Source organism: Cheilinus undulatus, linkage group 17 (assembly GCF_018320785.1).
Source record: "Cheilinus undulatus linkage group 17, ASM1832078v1, whole genome shotgun sequence".
NCBI lineage: Eukaryota > Metazoa > Chordata > Actinopteri > Labriformes > Labridae > Cheilinus > Cheilinus undulatus.
Window position 1 is genome coordinate 21,727,311 of NC_054881.1, and position 20,054 is coordinate 21,747,364.

Here is a 20,054-nt window from a genome sequence, read left to right on the forward strand (position 1 = left end):
CGATTAGGTTGTGAAGATTACAGGTCAAAGTCATGGGGCTCTTGTGCATGCATTCCTTGCTTTCCAGATCAGCCTTGTATAGGAAAGAGCACAACATAATAATGTGGATAACTCGAAAAGGTGAACCTGGTATTCACAGTGTTAATGTCTCAGCTACTTCACACTTTTAAAACTGCTGATCTACACTATTTTTTAATTTAAAAGATACTAATTGTCTTCTGCGCATTTTCCCTCACTCTCTCTCACCATATTTCCTGTCTCTCTGCAGCTCTCCTATCAAATTAAGGGCAAAATCCCCCCAAATAATCTGCAGATTTAGCATCTTGGAGCCTGCAAGCTGTATGATCTTGCAAAAATCTTGAAATAACTTCTAAAAGTTTTGCTTCTTTAGACGGTCTGCCCAAACTGTTTACATTATTTAATCCATCCTAAAGCAGCATGAATGTAGCGTCATCCGTGAAATGTGCAAGTGTGGATACTAGCTCTTCACCCAGGTAATTTCTGCAAATATTTGACTTTTGAACCCCTCCGTACAGAGTTTGGCAGGTAAGATTACCATCTAATCTGTGGTAGACCTCAGGGAAAACCTTGCAGATCAACTTGTTTATTATTAGTGAAATCAAACACACCTTAAAGAGCGTGTCAGGGAAGGAACGACAGCTTCAGCCAACATCTAGTGTAAATACAGGTTTATTAGGGATGAAAATGTTCCATGATAAACAAGAGGGGGAAAAAACAACATTCACAGTACATTTCATTTTAATCTTCCCAACATGGTGCACTGTAACATTGTACAACTTCAAAACCTCATTATCATAGCTCCTTTACAAAAATACCCTTATTAAGAAGGTGAAAAGATAAAGGCATGTGGGGGCTGTTTTAGAATTATTACCTTTGTCATCTCATTTATTCTGATCATACCTATACAATACAAAAGTGGCGACAACCTACAAATATTAAGCAGACATCTTCATCTAATAGTGCCTAAAGATGTGACTAATAACCTTTTATGAGCAGTAATGACATCTGCAGCTCTACACTTGCATAACATACAGTAAACTAGCCAGCAGCAAACTGAGGTCAGATGGTTAAAAATAAACAGTGAACACAAAAACAGAAGGCAATAGGTCAGGTTAAGGAAGAAATAAGAGCTTACTGGTTAATTTAAGGTACATGGATGAAAAATGGCTGGTCCATGGCTGTTGGGGTTATTGGTCTGAATAAGATCGTATGGAAAGTTGTTGGTCATATAAGAGGTAGGATAGTTGACATGGTCGATGTGTAAGGTCCCATGATGAAACTACTGAAACCAACCTCCTACAGTACTTGTTTACATTTTAAAAGATGGTCGATTTGTCTCCTAAAACTATGTACCATGAAAAAAAAAATCTGCTGCAATCAACATTTACAACCTCAATCTTGTGTTTTAGTTCGGTTGGCTCAGCTGTAGAAAGTCAGGTGTAGAGTAGGAGCTACTGTCATTTTGTCAGTGATCGTCTAATAATTACTCAAGCGGTTATACAACAACCAATTCATCTACATTTGTGCCATTGAATCTTAAATATTGAGCTTTTTTGGCAGGGAAATGTTGGCACAAATTTATGGCAAAATAAAAAGGGAGAAAATGCAAGCTTAATAAGAGCATCAAACAAATCCTGCATTCTGAAATGTGGCAACAAGCAAATCATCAGTTACATTAACATCTGGCCTTCCTTTTCAAACAGTAATCCTTCATTTCCCTCTTAGTGCGCACATATTGGAGTGGATGAGCCACATTCACTTACGAAATAAAAACCCTTCTTTACCGCAAAAGGCCAAAGGCTAGCATCACATGTACTGTAATATCAGAACCACTCAGGACGATGGGACACACCTGGTTCAAAACATCATAAAATCCATCCTGCTATCAGAGCTCTGAGAGTGTTTGTTTCATTTTTACAAGAACTGCATGACAGCTGTGGCCTGGTACATATGAAAAGAGTAGATTCATTTATTGCATTCAACACTTGATAGGAAGAGGATTTCTAACCGTTTTTTTGATCCATGTGTGGTTTCAGCACAAAAGGCAAAGGTGAAAGTCACAAGACACAAGTAAAAAAGGAAAAAAGCAAATGGCATGACTAGATTTGAACCAGATTTGTGATCATGTCGATGTTTTTGTCAATTAGACTGAATACAAAAATCTCTCCATACAGTATCAAACTGAAAGAACTTTACAATCTATTCTGCTTTTTTTCTTTTTCTTTTCAGGAAAAAGAAAGTATGACACAATTTAAGCACACAGAGTAAGGGGAACATCTAATAACTCAAACAAAAGAAAACTGGAGAAACAGAAGGAGTCAAACAGTCTTTACAGTGAGGGAAATATTAGAGCATACTCTTAGTCTCTCACCGTTATATTTGTTCCTTTTTTTGTTCCAATTCACCTTTAATTTTCTATGACTATCTCAACAGTGAATTAAACATATCTAACATGTTAATGTATCTACATTTCTGATTGTTTTACATTAATACATGTGTCTAAAATAAAGAGGACCATCATGTCAGCTGCTCTCTGCATTACAGACCACATGCACGCTTAACAAACCCTTCCTGTAATATCTAGGAATAAAAGATGTGTTAAATAACATTTTCAACATGTCAGCACAAAAAACTACAGTGTTTGCATTGTTTGGCTCCTACTGCACATATATTTTACAACAACATTGCTGTTTCTTTTATTCAGAGATAACAGGAGGGGTCTGCCAAGATAATTTTTTTCTAATTTGGTGATCCTGTTTAATCAATTCACCCCAAAGTTGAACTGAGCAAAGAGGATCGTCATGCTGTGATATTTTTGGAAACACTGACATGTTGTCCTCTCCCTCCACGTGTGCTCTTATCGGAGAGTCCTAGAGTGACCTTACTGGTTCTGGGACTCACGGACTTTAGCTTGCAGGGCATCACAAGTCTTCTTAGCGTCGCCTAACAACATCGCAGTGTTGGGCTTGTAGAAGATAGGGTTGTCGACTGCGGCGTATCCCACACCCAGGGAGCGCTTCATCACAATCACCTAAAGAGGAAGGAGAAGGTACAGTTACACATGTGAACACAAGAGTTTTGCCATTTTTTCCCTAAATTCTGTTTTAGTTTTATGGAATCCTCTATTTTTTTTCTTCTTTTACCTTTATGCTGATTTTACCAGCAGAGAGACATGTTCACTAAATAAATAGAAATAACCTTAAATGTTTTTATTTACAGGCCACAGTTAGCCAACAAGCTGTAGTTTGGACAAGCCTGATTTAAACTAATGATACTCAGGGTAACAGTAAAATATTTCCAACATTATAAGATATTCATTAAATACTGTAAGAGTCTGAATACATACATAATACATTGTTCAGCTCTTAACTGTTGCTATCTCCTCCCGCTCCTCTCTCTTCGTACTCAGCTGTCCATCTCACTGTTTAGGTGTCTCTCTTTCTGGTTTCATATTGTATCTGTTTGTTAATGCAGACACATGCTGGCTAGCTGACCATTAACAGCCCCTGCAATATCAATGAAGGGAAATATGCATTTTTGAAATAAATTTATTATTAAGCCTGAGCAAGATGTTGAGCATTTACCAGCTGTACATGCGCAGTCCATGAATAAAAAGTGAGCAAAACATAAAAACAGAGATAAAGCGGAGTAGAATGAGGAATTAAGTTAATTGATACTTAAATGTAACATCACAGAACCTACAGGCCTTCATAAAATAGAGACCAACTCAAGTCTGAAGCCTTAGAGGGGCGACTACAGGTAAGGCTTGAAGTCACAGTTGTGTGCCCAGCACAGACATAGCTCACTCTCGCTACAACTCTCTGGTGCAAACCGGTAAAAAAAAAACTCATTGCACAGACCAATTTTCTCGTATCTTCGTGATATTATGTCACACTGCACAGCGCTGTCTTGAGTTATGAATTGTGTAGAGTTTGCCGGCATTTCAGGCATGATTACAGTGTTTGGGACGGGGGGGCAAGTGAGTGTTTGTTAAGTGATGCATGGGTTGCGCCACATATTACTAATCCCCCCCCCCAAAATATTCTCCCCAGATACGTGTTCCTCTCTCTCACTAAAACTGCATTACAATCAAATCAATTCCATGTCTGTGGTATTCTGCATTTTATAATAGATTCCATGCACATTTCTATTAACCCGGAAATAAGTGAGCCCTATATTCAGGCCTGGCATTTGAGGATAGGCTGAGACACTGCAAATTAGCAAAGATATGGCTACATTTGTGTTGTCTGATCCAGCTTCAGGTTACAAAACCCACCCAGTCTCCATAAGTCTAAGTCTTGCTAAATATTGATCTTTGGTGGTAAAAACTTTGACATAAACTAAGTTTAGCTTTAGACAAGGAGACTAAAACAAAACTAAAAATGTCGTGCTGGACTGTTGTATTTTTAAAATCCGTAATATTTCTACGCTGTGTCTCATCAGTGCTTTTTTTTTTCTTTTTTTTTTTTTTACATTTTTTTGGGGCTTTTTCATGCCTTTATTTGACAGAGGAAGGACAGTGGATAGACTCGGAAACAGGGAAGAGAGTGGAGAGAGACATGCGGCAAAGGGCCACAGGCCGGACCCGAACCCAGGCCGTCTGCGCACATGGGTAGCGCCCCAAACCACTTGACCATCTGCGTTCACTGATCAGTGCATTTATAATCAATTAAAGTACTGTAGTGCATTAACATGAGCGTTTCACATTTGTATAAATTTTTACAGAATGGCTGATTAAATTCATTTAAACAGGAAAAAAATGTGACTAAAAGTAAAACTAAACTATAAAGACTTATTGACTAAAACTGGACACAAACGAGATTGAATTTTCCACTAAAAGTAGACTTAAACTCGGTGAGAAATAACAAACGTGACTAAAACTAAAGAATATTCTAGTCTAAAGATGAGGCCACCATCAACAGACCAATGCTTCATTCATTCAAGCTCTAGGAAGTGACGATGCTGATACTACCTACCCTTGTGCATGGCTCCTAAAGGCCAGCATTACCAAAATGACAACTGTTCCTGGTGCCTATATAAGTTATTAAAAAGAACTGCAAAAATTAAACTAAAGAAGATAGGAAGGTAGAGAAAGTCTGAAGGGAGAGCTTAGAAAGAGGAAGCAGAAACACATACTGGTCTTGGCTGGATCTCTTGCCTGTTTTACAATGAGCTTGACTGGGTGATAAACCCAGCTGTCAGCTGTTAAAGCTGCTTGATAGCTCTGTGAAAGGAGAAGAAGAGGAGCCTGAAACTCCAGAGAGTGGAACTAGTTCAGCTGGCAGTCATGATACTGACCTTCAAACAGGTAGGTTATGAGCTGCATCTCAGCTGACTATTGACAACATAATGTTTACTTCACTCTAATTTCAATCAGACAAGTCTTCCAAATGCTATACGTAGGCTACACCATGCTTCGTGTGAAGTCTCTGATTAAAAACCGCGTCTAGTTCACACAAGAAATAACCAATAAGAGTAATAACCATTTTTTATTTATTTAAGATGCATATGTGAGCTACTACAAGCAGTTAAAGGCTTTCTGTAGTTGATTCCTATGTGACTCTTACATGCTTCACTGGGCACTTCAGGATGACTTATTTAAAAGCTTTTCCCTTTTTTTAATGCATTTTTTTCAGTGCGTTTCCAGCTATACACCTGTCTGTGTCTCTGTGTGCGTCCATATGAACATGTGTGGTTAAGCAGATCGTCCTCTTTGATTCCCCCCGCAGGGAAAGTGTGTGGAAACCAGCAGGAGCACTGTATAAATCCCAGATCTCGGAGCGGTGCCAGCGGGATGCGCCGAGTGTCGTCATTCCACAGCGACACAGTCACCACTAATGGGATCAGGATGGGACCGCACCTGGAACTGTAACAATCTGTCTCTGTGTGTACGAGAGCCTGAGAACATGTGAGTGAGAGCGTGAGTTTGCATTTTTCTAGCTGTGTGTGTGTGTGTGTGTGTGGAGGCCCCTCTGCTGTTGTGTGGACTCCAACATTCAGTCATGGCGATAAAAAACAGTCCAGTAAAAATCCTCCGTTCCTCTTTATCTTTTTGGGCTTCAGGACAGCCTCATTATCAAACATGCGTGCACCAGATGTCTCACCTGCTTAGACTTCCAGACCTCCAGCACGGGCATACCAGCAATGATGGAGTTAGGATCCTCCTGAGCGGCTGAGTTTACAGTGTCATTGGCACCAATCACCAGGGTCAGGTCAGTCTCTGAATGGACAAGCGGCACATTCATATTAGACATGCCAATATTTATATCCTCATTGCTGTATTTTAGATATGTGATTACAAGTTTATGGCTCATTTAGTCTGACATGATGTGTGAAACACTTGGAGATGATAGGATCAATATTGTAGGGAGGAAAAGCTATCATAGTAACATTTGCCTGGTGGAAAAACATCATGATTTAATCCCACATAAACAAATGCAACAAATTAAGTTTTACAAATACATTGATTAATAAGTTTGTTAAAAAAAAAAGCAATGTTACTGGCAATAGCAGATGAGTAGTTGTCTTTCTGTCTGCTTGTTTGTTTAATGACCTTGATTTTTTAGCAAGCTACTACAATCGCTAACCTAAAACTCAACACAATAGGAAAGTTTTATACTTTTTCCAAGACTTATATATATTCAAACACAAATCAAGCAAAGTTTAAAGACTCTGCTTTGTTAGAGCCTCCATTGTGATGACAGGAAGCAACTGATGCTGGCCTTACACCAGGGGAATTCGCTAAAACTCTTAAAAGACTCTAAAAAGTCTGACACCTGAGACCCTTTCACATCCAAAAACAATTTGTTGGCAAGCCGTTAAGTTTTTAGTCTCAGACTGAGATTTTGCTGATTTTGCAACATTGAATGTCACTGCAACAACCGAGGAACTATCCTGGAACACTTCAGAATAAAAGTACTGTGTGAAAACGTGAGTCGTTTCACCACTGAAACAAACTAATCAGGCTTTTACTTTGAAAATCCCAGTGGTGGTTAACGTACTGGTCATGCCAGCCTGGAATGAATTGAAAGGCAAGGCACACAACACACAAGTGCAGAGATCTGCAGCTCTGAGCAGAAAAGTTTTTCAATCTCTTGCATATCTCTTGCATATTTTTTGGGAGGGGCATTTCTGTGCCTTTATTTCATAGAGGAGGACAGTGGATAGAGTCGGAAACAGGAACGTGCAAGGGAGAGACATGTGGTAAAGGGCCTCAGGCAAGATTCAAACCCAGGCCACCCTCATACGTGGGTTGTGTCTTAAAGGGATACTTCAACATTTTGGCAAATTCGCCCATTGCCATAATTCCTATAGTCTTAGTAATAGGTTAGTTTCCGTTAGCTGTCGATGCAAGCTGTTTCTAGATCTGGGGGGACGGATATACCAGCTGCACAGCTAACACTATGTAAGCGGACGGTATTTTTTGCTTTCCCTCATCAAACTCATCAAATACACAATCCAACAACTCCAAAACGCTCTCATGGACAAGTTGTGATCTGCACAATGCAGTGGCTGTGAATGTTAATGATGGTTAAAAGAGTCTATATCTATACACCAACTACACTGTCTTTGAGCACCAACTCACAGCCATCATACTAACAGTTTCTACCGGACTAGATCATTACTTGTGTTTCTCAGATGTATTAAGCAATGTCATCTTATGAAACACTTTCAATGGGAGATGAGTCTGAACCTAATACAAGCCAGTTTAGTACTTTCGCTTTTTTACTATCAAGCCATGCTCTTGTAACCCAGGCAGAATGTGGCTTAATATTGTCGTTGAAATAGGCAGGAAAAAACATAAAACGTCCCCCGAATGGACGCATATGTTGCCCCAAAACCTGAATGTAAATGATGCCTTCACAGATATGTAAGTTACCCAAGACATGGGCACTTATACACCCCAACACCATCAGAGATGCTTGCTTTTGTACCTTGCATTGAAGCGATCTTGACAGTCCTCTCCCAAAAAGCAAAGTTTATCTGTTTGAAAGCTAAATATACTATCTTTGTGCTGTATTCTACCGAATATAGGTTGAAACATTTTTTTCAAATCACTTTTTTCTGTGTCTATTCACATTTTAGAAAACATCCACTTTTCTGGGTTTGCGTGACAATGTTTTCAATCTACTTTTCTGATATCAAAAGGTTATAAACTTTATACTTTTGAAACTGGCTCTGCTCACTGGAAACTTGGAAACAAGGTGATGATCATAAAATAAAGTTACAGTATATAAAAGGTAGATAAAAAAGACTGGATCTTACCAGGAAAGTCCTCATTAATCTCGTCCATTTCCAGGACGATATCATATGGGACACCGGCTTCTGCCAGCAGCACGTTGAGCTGACCAGGCATACGGCCAGCCACGGGGTGAATACCAAACCTGTGAGGACAAAATAAACTTTTATACCGTCCTTATTCAACAGAAGTACTTATTTATCAATTTACTATAATCTGGCTTTCTTAAATCAGAGACAAAGACAGGAAACAGGCTCAAAGTAGACAGAGCTGGGAAGAAAAGGAGGCAGGAAGATGTGGATTTTTGAGTTTAGACATGCAAGTGGTTTCATTCTGGTTGCACACGTCCCACTGGACTCCTCCACTGCGTATCATTTGTCAGTTGTGTGGGCACGTGTGTCACTGCATGTACACAGTTCTCAAACTCAATTAGCCATGTCATGTAATCAAGGTAGGTAATTAACAGCAGCCACTGAAGCCTGGCGGCTGCCTCTCTGCAGCCACCCCGCCATGTGACCGAGCTCCATTTGAAGATTTATTTTCTATTTGGTGGACGAGTTTAGGCAGATACTGAGCGCAGACGGTCTGTCAGTTCTGGGATGTATTACAGACACTGGCTGCTGATTGAAAAAGTCAGTTTCTGCCCTAAGTTTAATTCTGTACAGTCCACATGCATTAGTGGACAGTGGGAAGATGCAGAAGATTTAGTCTAGAGGGAAGGAAAGTGTGTTTTTCTTTACAACTTGATACTCTGGCATCCAAAAAAACATGTGGGACATTAAGAGTGAGAAGGAGGTGAAGAGGGATCAGCAAGACAAATTAAAAGAATTACAAGACAAGTGACGAATCAGGAGAGGGAATTAACAAAGAAATAAAGAACAGAATAAAAGAGAAAGAAAGAGATCAGGGTAAAGGGTTTTTTTCTGACCACCCACTTTCCTCTAATCAGGCACAAATGCTCTAAGTAGCAGCAGCTGCAACAGCCAGGATCAAACGACTGAGGCAGGACAATTACACAAGCTTCCGCTCTACCTTGTCCTCCCTCTCCTCTCTCCCCATTTTCCTTTTACTCATTTTTTCTTTGCACACAGGTCTCTTCATATCTGGCCAACCCCATCATCTTGTCATGAAGCCCAAAACCTCTGCCCTTCTTCCCTGATCTTCTTACTACAGTCACTGGCTTCTAAGAGCACCTCATTCTTCTTTACCTCATTTTACATACTCATCTACATGCTCTTTATTCATCTTTGTATGTTTTTGAAGCTATGTTGAACTATTTTTCTGAACTTTTCCCCTGAGGCATGTAGTTTACCTGTATAATTTTATTCACTCAAATCATTTTTACTAAAAATAAATCATTAAAGTAATCGTGTTACCTGACGTGCTTGCCAGCCTCTGTAAGCATCTTCACCAACTCAGCAATGGGGTACTGGGCCTTGGCAGCACAAAGACCGTAACCTTAAAGAGATGTGACAAGAACAACTGTTGGTAATGAGCTCATAATAAAGGAAAGAGGAGTTTTTAATCTTAACAGATCCACATTAATTAGAAAAAAACATACAGTCTCCTTTTTGTGTGAAATCCAGTTTGAATAAGTGGTTCTTAACTGGTGAGACAGGACCCAAAAGAGTTTCCAGCAGTGTTAAATGTATGCCAGGAAAAAAAATGTGGGGGAAAAGTCTATGATGTATGTAGGCCATCGCTCACTGATGACCCCTCCCTCTCGATGCCATAAACATAGACAAATAACATCCTGATCCATTCTGATCATGAAAAGGACGTAATTCTCTTAAAGAGAATCCAAATGACCAGCCCAGTGATTTCTACTTTTGCACTATATGAGCGGTATACTGTAGCATTTTGACATAAATCAGTTAAAACACAGAAGAAGGCGCATGACTAAAAGCTGTTTTGGAAACGTAGGCTTAAGTTTTACAGACAAATATCTTAAAAAGATGCCATTTCTGCTTGTTTAACAAAAATAAACAGTTCCGACTTCTTTAGATAGACTCAGCCAAAATTCACGCTCTGGCACGGCGTTAGACACAACTCATAATGTAAATAAAACAAAGACACTCAAGTAGAGACATCCAAAGTGAACTAAAACAAGTGTAGAAAACATGAATTAGGTCCAAGTCAAAGGCATTGTGTGCATTTCATTTCAACTGATGGGGATTGTGTTAGAGCATTACCGAAATACGGCACCGAAATCTTTGTTTTGATATGGTTTGGTAGGAATCAGATGTGATGGCATCAGTGCAAGTTTTTTTTTTTTTTACTGTTTTATTAATTATAAAGGTCAAATCAAGGTCTCTCTGATACTGGGGGATCAAACAGAAACCAAGACCTATATTATTAATTTAGTTGTGCTTCATGCTAGAAGGATATTATACAAACAATGAGGGTTATCTAGAGAGAGATGGGAAAAGTTTATTGAAGCTGAAGGGTGGTAATTGAATACATGCTGCCTGATTGAAAATGCTCTGTTGTTGTTGTTATTATTATTATTATTATCATTATTATTATCATTTTGTTTTATTATTATTGTTTGTTTTTTAGCAGCTAAGATGGATCCTTAAGTGTATGACTATCTGACCCCCTGTTGTTGTTGTTGTATAAGGTATATTATCAGTGTTTGTCTGTTAGGATTTATTGCGTTCTGTTTGGTGTGGTTGGTTTGTTACATTATCACACAGTTTGTTTGTTTATTTGTTTGTGGCAGTGATGTTTTTTTTTGGTTGTGTTGTTTTTGCTCTTGCTTGTTGTTTATTTGTGCATTGTTTGTGTTGTGTTGTTTGTGATCACCACAAAATGAATTCAAATATTAAAAAAGGAGGGGGAGATCAAGGTCAAACATCGATAACATGCAATATTTAAACTTCCTCGACAAAAAGAGCTCTCTGCAACTGTTGTACTGGGTAACGGTACTCATCCCTACACAAAATGAAGTTGAAATGCCAAAAAGGTGCACAGTAAACAGTCATTCCTCACACCCTCCTATAAATAATACCAATACTTAGTTTTGATTGTGTAACTGTTTTGTTTTGTACAGTCATGATACTTAAAGAGAAGCAGATACAGTACACCAATAACTGACTTTAAAAATGTATGTTTTTTTAATTTGCTTCACTACTGCTTTGATTATCTCTGGTTATTTGTTGCTGTCTCTATTGTCTTAGAGCAGTGGTTCTCATCTAGTCAAGCCTAAGGACCCACTTCCACCTTTGTGATGACAAATTGTAACCCAAAGTTTAATAAAAAGATCAACCACTGACATTTGAAGAATATTTCAGTATGAACTTGAGATAGAATAAAAAATCTAGGTCTGTCCTCCTGATGGCTTCACAGCTCACATTTGTCATAAAAGAGAATCAAGGTTTCTTGTATTGTCATATTAAAGTCATGTTTTGCTTAACCACCATCAAAAAATTCAAACTTATGTCTTCTTCATTTGTTTTTAAGGTGAAAGGCAACAAACATTGCCGATCCTACCACCTCTATTTCTCCCTAGATATAACTGCACAAAATGGACTTTCCATGTTCCCAAGTGAACATCTGCAACATGCTTAAAAAAGCTCAGTGAGCAACTTTTGGGCCCCGACCCACTAGTTGAGAACCATGGTCTTGGAGTATGTAATTGTATGTTTTTAAATGATGGATTTTACTTACTAAATTTTATTAGAAACTCCTGAATAATTTCAGTTACAAAGCTTTGTAACTAAGAAATGGTTATTCAGAATGAAAATAAGTGGATTTGTAATGCAAGTCAATATGACTGATCTATAACGTAAGAAGATGACTGGAAAATACGACTGATTAAATATTCAGCTTTTAGACGATTCATGTAAAAATGCTGTTGATTGGCTTTCAGCACAGAAATGGCTCTGATTTATCCACACAATCTATGTTTTCTTTACTCTAAGCCCGTGACCTCCTTCATGTTTTATTATACTGGTGTGTGGTACTTGATTTTATCACAGCGTCACACACACAAACACATGTCAAACGGTCCACTGGTGTTTACTATCCTTGTCACAACAACCAGTCAGATGGTATTTTTTCTTATGACGAACCAATCAAAATACCTGTGTTCAGAGAAAGAAAAATACTCCTAGAGAAACATGGCTGACTATCTGCAGCTCAGCTCAACTTTTTAATAGTTTGCTCTTTTGTTTCCCTCTCCGTCATCGGAGCTCTGTCAGTCCTTGTGCTTCCAATATTCTCCCGGGATTTCCATCAACGAGAAAAACAAGTGGACCCAGACCGTGGGGAGATGGCCCAGACGAAGCCAGGAAAACACTTATGTTTATCAGGCTGAGTTGTAACCATTTCCACAGATGTCAATCAGACAAAGTGACTGTGACGGCTCCAATTAGAGCGAATGGTAAAAATGGAAACAAGGCAATTGAGTGAAAGCAGTGCTGGGTAACAATACCAGTCTGACAGATGAATACTTGGCAGAGTTAGCATTTGGATGGCACACTTTCTGACTCTTCTGTTACTTAATTTGATAAAGATTGCCTGTTAACATCAACTAGATTTTTGACTTGATTACTATTTTGATCTTCATGGTATCAGTACGACAGTATTGACCTTGCAATGGACTGGCCAGATTCCATGTCTGGCCAGGTGGATCATAAGGTGGATCCATCTGGCAAAGTTTCTAGCAAATTTGCTTCTGCCTGGTCTGACAATGACTGAACTTATCAAATTCATTTGAAGAGACAGAGGCAGTACCTATAGACATGGCCTGGTTTAAATACATGCACTGTGTTGTTTGTGCACAAAGCAGGCATAACTGATGCCACTGATAGCTCAAACTACCAGTCACAATGGTGGGTAAATAAAAGTAGCTTAACAGCATGTTTCATGTTTGCTTGACACTGAGGAGCAGCCAGGTAACAAGCCAAACGTCACCCATTTGTGTCAGTGTTATTAATGTTAAGCATGACAATGAGGCAAATCAAGTTTTTCTCCTCTCCAAGTTTGATGTGTATAATAACAGCAACATACAGCGAGCGTGCTTGCTTTGAAAAGAGTCTCTATTCATATCATAGTGGCCTATGTGTAAACTAAAGACTGGTGAGGAAGCTAACAGCACTGCTGATATGACATACTGTTGATGATTATCATATGCCCTCTCTGTGTATACTTCTGTTCACCTGACCTACTTGTGCCATATTCCTTCAATCCATTAATGATGGATTTAACTGAACACCAGGGGATGTTCAATGCCTTGGAAATGATTCATATCCATCCCAACTTATACTTTTCAATAACCTTTCCTCTGAGTTGCTTGGAGTGTTCTTTTGTTTTTATTATGTAATGGTAGCCAGGAATATAAATTAACCAATGACAGGACCTTCCAAACACAGGTGTTTTTATACTCCAACTGGAGACACATTCACTGCACTCAGGTGATCCCCAGTTAACTGATTGTGAGACTACTAGCACCAATTCCAATCCCCATCACTCACTTGTTGTTTCAAAGACGTATGCTGTGGCGTTAGATAAAGTTAGAGAAGCAGCTTTAAACACCATAGCGCTGTACACTTGGCATAATCTCAGCTAAAGTTTAATCTATGATTAAACATGCTATTACAAGCAACTTCTTCACATTAATAGTCTGTAGTTATTTTGTTTGAGTGCCTTAATTGTAAATGCCCACATCAGGAAAGGTGGTGTTTTCAGCAGCATCTGAACCTACCTCAGCAGGGGAGAAATTAAACTTAAACTACAGTTGCCGTTACAAAGGTGTGAACACAGGGAGACTTGTATAAATATTTTTCTGTGATCTTATGCTCAAGCATGAGTCGAGCATGCCATCACAGGTATGTTTTATGGGGAGAGTGGGGTTGTAACACCTGAATATGCTTTTAAATGCATTATCACTTTCAATTTTGTAATACTGTGCTATAATATTGTCACCGCAAAAAGAAAATAAATAATGTGATGTAATTTTTAGGCCATATCGCCCAGCTGTAGCTGTGCCCAGATGGATGTTGAATATATTCAATGCCATGAATACGTGATAAAGTCCATCTGGTGTGTCCGAGTTACATCAGTGTATAAACTATGAAAATGTATAAACTGAAATTTCTTCTGCCTATTCCTTTATTTCAATAGTCTCTGTTTTTCAGAATTCCCCTGAAGACATTTCATAACTCGTCTTGACTTTGTGTGGTATGTTTGCAGAACATTTTTGGGGAAAAAAGGGCTTAAAATAACATTTTTGACTTCCGCTCTGTCATTTTTCTTGACCTAGTTTTGGTTTCAGCGTCAGTGTTTGTGCTACAAAAGTACGAAAGAAAATAAAGATGTTTTAATCTAGGCTGGATGCTGCTTCGTCTCTTCTCAACCATGTGAACGCTTTAATTTTGTAATTCTTGTAAATTGCAGAGGCTTCCTCTGAAGAGTTGTATACCGGCTCTCAGCGCTGTGACTGTAATCGCCAATTTGCAGGCTGGATGCCTTTGGTCTGTGTTTACATGTACCCACGTGAGTAAAACAACTCTTTAGACCGACTTCCCAACAGTCTGACGAGGGGGACTGAGAAGTCAGTGGGCCACACAATGACGAATTTACGACGGCAGGATCCAGCGTAATGGACCGAGTGGGAGGCTTGCACATATATTTATGGTCTGATATTGAAAACATGTGAAAAGAAGAAAAGAGCATAGCTGGAACAAAAGGTTGGACCTCATATTGTAACCCCGAAAAGGCGCTAGGAGCCAGATTTGCGTGTTTGAACTGTGAACAAAAAGCCAGCATGCTCTCTTTCCATCTAATTTTCCCTTGACCTTGGGTACATATAGGCTGCACTGTAGAACGTCTGTTTACCAGGGACTGACGACCACACAGAAACCCAGAGTATGTGTTTGCATGTGTGTGTGGCCACTCTAGCATGACTTGTCAATTAGCCTAGCAGAATGGTGATGTAACACGGGTCAAGAAAAGGTTAAATAAACAGAACACACTCTGTTAATGCTGAAAAAAGACACTGGCAGAGTCAAAGTAGCATGTTTTTCCACTGGGGTACAAGACCTCTGAAGTGAGTGTAGGAGTATATGTGCTTACCTGGAGTGATGATTATGCTGTGGGCCTCTTTAATCATGTCCACAGTCTGATCCACATTGACCTCTGTGTGTGTCCCTGTGATCTCCATGGGCTTCCCTGTGCCGGTGGAGGATGTGCCGTAGCCTCCCAGGATCACATTAGCCAGTGAACGGTTCATGGCCTAGTGGTTAAGAAAGGGTTTTTTATTTTTTTATGATTATTGAAGTTTTGATTTACTTCACTTAATGTGTACAGAAAAAATACAGCAATCAGAGGAAAGATTAAAGGGATCGTTCCCTAAAAAATAAACACATTTGTAAACTGAAACTACATCAAAACAGTGTCTCCTCTCTGGTAAAGTGAGAGTCCCCCCTGGTGGATGGAAGTGAATAACAACATGAGAGCAGTGTTAATTTAAAAATGCAGTGCTTCACTCTGCCTTGGCCTTCAAAAGAAAATGATACAAAGCTGTCTGCAACCTGCAGTTTATGACTTGCTTGCATAAATTTCCACATAAAAGTCAAAGAAAAAAATACTGCCTTGGCATGAAAGGGCAGATTGAATATTTTCAATTCAATCATTCATATCATAGTAATTGCAATATGAGCATTGAAATAAACACACCTGAAAAATACAATCTTTTGCAATAGTTTTTTTTCTTTTTTTTCCCAAACAAACAGTGTTTTCCAGTTAGTATGCAAACATTTAAATTGTGAATTAAGCCTGTAGTGGTAATGCAGATCTCAAAGCCTGCAATTTGGACCAGATAATTATTTTTATCATGAGTAGGATCTGTTTATTACCAGCAAGCCATGACTCAAACAGTGCACTTAAATATTTCTCAACATAAAATTAATACAAAGTGAAATATTTTTTTAAAAATTCATTTTAATATTGATGATTACAGCGTACAGCTCACAAAAATCAATCAAGCATCAGTCCAAAAAAGGATTTATTACACAGAAATGTTTAGCCTCTAGAAAATTATGCTCATTATGCACTCAGTAATTTGTCTGAGCTCCTGTTGCATAAATTATTGCATCCATACGATTGGCATTGAGCCAATCAGTCTGTGGCATTGCTAAGGTGTGTTAGAAAATCAGTTTCTTCATAAAGCTTCCCAGCAGGTTTCCACCTTCACGAAGGGCTCTAAAATCTCCTGGTAGACGGTTGACAGTGTTGACTCTGGGCTTGATAAAGCACAATGGACCAACAGCAACATGGCTCCCCAAACCATTACTCACAGTGGAAACTGAAAATACTGGACTTTATATTCTGTGCCTCTTTGATCATCCCCCAGACTCTGGGACCTTGATTTCCAAAAAAAATAAAAAATTTAGTTTCATTTGAAAACAGAACTTTGGACCACTGTGCAACGATCCAACTCTTTTTTCCCTTAGCCAAGGTGAAAAGCTTATAACATCTGTGGTTCAGGATTGGCTCCACACTAAGAACACAACACTTCTAGCCTACTTCCTGGACCCATGTCAATGATTGTCTACTGGACAATAGTGAAGCCAGCAGTCTTCACCATGACTGTGGTTGTGTGTACTAAATCAGAGGAGAATGTAGGCCCAGGAGACCTTTGCAAATTAGACTTTTACACAACAGTCTAATATTCTGGGATAGTAGATTTTTTGTGAGCTGTAAGCTGTAATCATGAAAGTCTTGGAATATATAACTTTGTATTAGATAAATCTGGAATTTGATATTTGATAGAAATTGATATTCTTATTTTTGGAGTACTGGAATAGGATCCTGCTACTATTGTGTTGACAAATTTAGCCTCTGTTTAAAAAACTGCTTTTCATCTTATTTTGACATCCTGAGAAAATGTACACATATATTGTGTAAGAAAAAAGACTAGCAATAGAATTCAAAATTGGGATAATTACCTCCGCCAAGGAGGTTGTGTGATTGGGTGGGTTTGTTAGTTAGTTTGTTAGTTAGTTTGTTTGTTTGTTTGCAACATAACTCAAAGTTATGGACGGATTTTGATGACATTTTCAGGAAATGTCAGAAATGGCATAAGGAAGAACGGATTAGATTTTGGGAGTGATCTGGATCGCCGTCTGGATCCAGGATTTTTTTTAAGGATTCTTTACTACTGAGAGATAGGGCTAAATGTGGAGGTCTGGGCTCTCCGGGTGCTTTTCTAGTTGTTAGTATGTGCCAGCTTTTTAAAATCATTTTTGCAATATTTACTGAAGTAATTACACACTGCATAGTTTGCTCACATTGTATAGGCCTACTATATTTTGTTCTTTAGATGAGACCGATCTTACTCACCACACACATAATATACGACAGAATGGCTCCAGAGGATCCAATGAGAGCTCCGACGATGGTCAGCAGGTTGTTGTTGAGCAGGAAGCCCTCGGCGCACAGGGCCCAGCCTGAGTAACTGTTCAGCACAGTGATGACCACGGGCATGTCAGCGCCGCCGATAGCTGCTGTCAGAGTAACGCCCTGAAGGACAAAGGGGGAAAACAAAGAGAGATTTCTGTTACAAAACTACATGATTAATACAGTCAATGCCAGACACAAGATGATAATGTGTAAGACACTATGGAGACAATTATTTAGAAGTATAAATAAATTCTCCCAACTGGAAAGCTGGAACTGACTTCTGTAGAAGTGTATTTCTGAGCCTCATTTGGACCCATTAAAATCCTTTTATTGGAGAGAAAACAGCCTTTTTATCTTCACCTACATTTGTCATAATCAGATTTTCTATTCCTCCGTCTCACTATCATCTGTAATGTTTTAACAAAAGCCAACTGTAGATATCCAAGCAGCAGGAATGTTTGACTTTTTCAGTAAGCACAGGTGCACATCATCGTCTGGCCTTGTTGACGTACTGTAGGGTTATTTTTAGAAACATGTGCAAGTGAAGCAAGACACACACGGTGAATGATAAATCATACTGTACTTTAAACACTGATTAGAAATCAGCTGTTTGATAATGATCCATTTCTAACTAAAGCTGAATTTCCTTCCAGCCAACATCACACTGGATTTTCATGCACTGATAACTTTTTCTGGAACCAAGTTTACTTGGTGATTTTCCCTGTAAGGCAATAGAAGACAGAGAATACGTACTGCATTAAATATGTCAGTGATATTAATTTAAGACTAAAAATACTCTTTTTACAGAAGTTAAATAAAGGTAAAACCTATGTCCGGCATCATCTGATTTTTATTTGTTTTATAGAAGGGAAAGAACTACAAACTTTATTGTAGTCGAAAAAAAACACTATCTCTAAAGACTTTATGCTTAGAAATAGTTCCACAGAAGTTCCAAGGTCTGATCCAGGCGAGTCATTTATTTCCATCCTTTCAGACACTGTAAAGCCAACAGGTGAATACAATCACGATCAGTGGCTATTACACCACTATATGTAAGCTTAGGAAAAATGTACGTTTTTTAAAAGGTATCCTCATATTTCCAAAGATTCTTTATTGTCATTCCAGACCACATGTGAGTACATGAGAGGGAATGAAACCAACTACTGAGGTTCTGATATTATCAACTAAATATATACTACAGCCAAGAGTTAAAACCAGAGATGGGCCAGATCTGATCCGATATCGTGTCAGGTCTGATATTTATGTTATTTTTATGTCTGAGATCAGACACTCGGCTTCAATCCAAGTTACTGATACAAATCCCGATGCTTTCATTGGACAGCACAAAGATTAAATAAATTTACTGGGAATAATATTGGGTTTTAGGCCTTTAAAAATACATTTTGGTCTTCAAATAAGAAATACAGTTCCAAGTTTACTGGAGCTTTGTTTAACCTTAAATGTAATACCACCAATAACAATAAGAACAGAAATTATTATTTTTTACAATATTGAATTTTATATTGGGTATCGGTACTAATATAAAACTAAACTGAGCTGAAAATAAAACATGCATACCCACATCAACACATACATGCATACCTTAACCCACACACACCCTTGCAAATGCAGGCAAACACACTCACACTCCCCACACACAAATATTTAAGAGCTGTGCAATGTAGATGTATACTGGACATTTACTACGTTAGGTAGATGTAATTGTGCGAGGGTGCATAACTGATAAATTCCATCGAGTAATGTTGCACAAAACAGTCTCTAAAGAAGAAGTGCTGTGTACAGTGTCTAGCCTCTTGTGTGCAACAGCGTTCAGAAGCCTGTCGGCTTCAGAGAAAAAGCAGTTTCTCGGCCTGGGTGTTTTGGCTCTCCTTCTACCTGAGGGGAGGGAAACAAACAGTCCATGAGTAGGGTGGGTGGAATCCTTCATGATACTGGCAGATCTTTTTCTGCATGTTTTCATTTTTGGGCTGGCATGGACCAGTGGTAGAGTTTGTCTCTCAACTGAAAGGTCAGGGGTTTGATCCCCAGCTCCTGTAGGTCACATGCTGATGTTTCCTTTTGCAAGATACTGAGAATGTCAAACTGCTCCCACTGCTGTGTCAGTGTCAGTTAATGTGTATAAATGAGAATGAATGGTATGAATTAATGCTGGTGGACACTTTACACAGCAGCCTCTGTCATTAGTGTGTCAGTGGGTAGATGTAACTTGTGTGTACAGAGCTATTAGTTGGCAACTAGGAAAGTGCAATACAAGCTCAGGTCCATTCACCATTCGTATAGTTCCTAAAAATACCATCCTATTTTACTTTATTGGTCTGCTGCTGTATTCCAGGTGTGCAGTGCTTTACTCTGACACATGGCGGTTAAA

General features: G+C 38.8%; 1 protein-coding gene across 1 annotated transcript in view; it reads right to left on the reverse strand.

The window, feature by feature from the left end:
* Positions 1 to 674: 674 nt before the first annotated feature.
* nnt (nicotinamide nucleotide transhydrogenase) overlaps positions 675 to 20,054 on the reverse strand; it is a 53,329-nt gene continuing 33,949 nt past the window's right edge. The window contains exons 17-22 of the mRNA XM_041810769.1: positions 17,606 to 17,785; positions 15,338 to 15,497; positions 9,637 to 9,718; positions 8,287 to 8,405; positions 6,126 to 6,241; positions 675 to 3,052 (exon numbers count right to left, since the gene is read on the reverse strand). Coding sequence (XP_041666703.1) covers positions 2,903 to 3,052; positions 6,126 to 6,241; positions 8,287 to 8,405; positions 9,637 to 9,718; positions 15,338 to 15,497; positions 17,606 to 17,785 — 807 coding nt within the window. The 3' untranslated portion in view covers positions 675 to 2,902. The remainder of the gene's footprint in view (positions 3,053 to 6,125; positions 6,242 to 8,286; positions 8,406 to 9,636; positions 9,719 to 15,337; positions 15,498 to 17,605; positions 17,786 to 20,054) is intronic.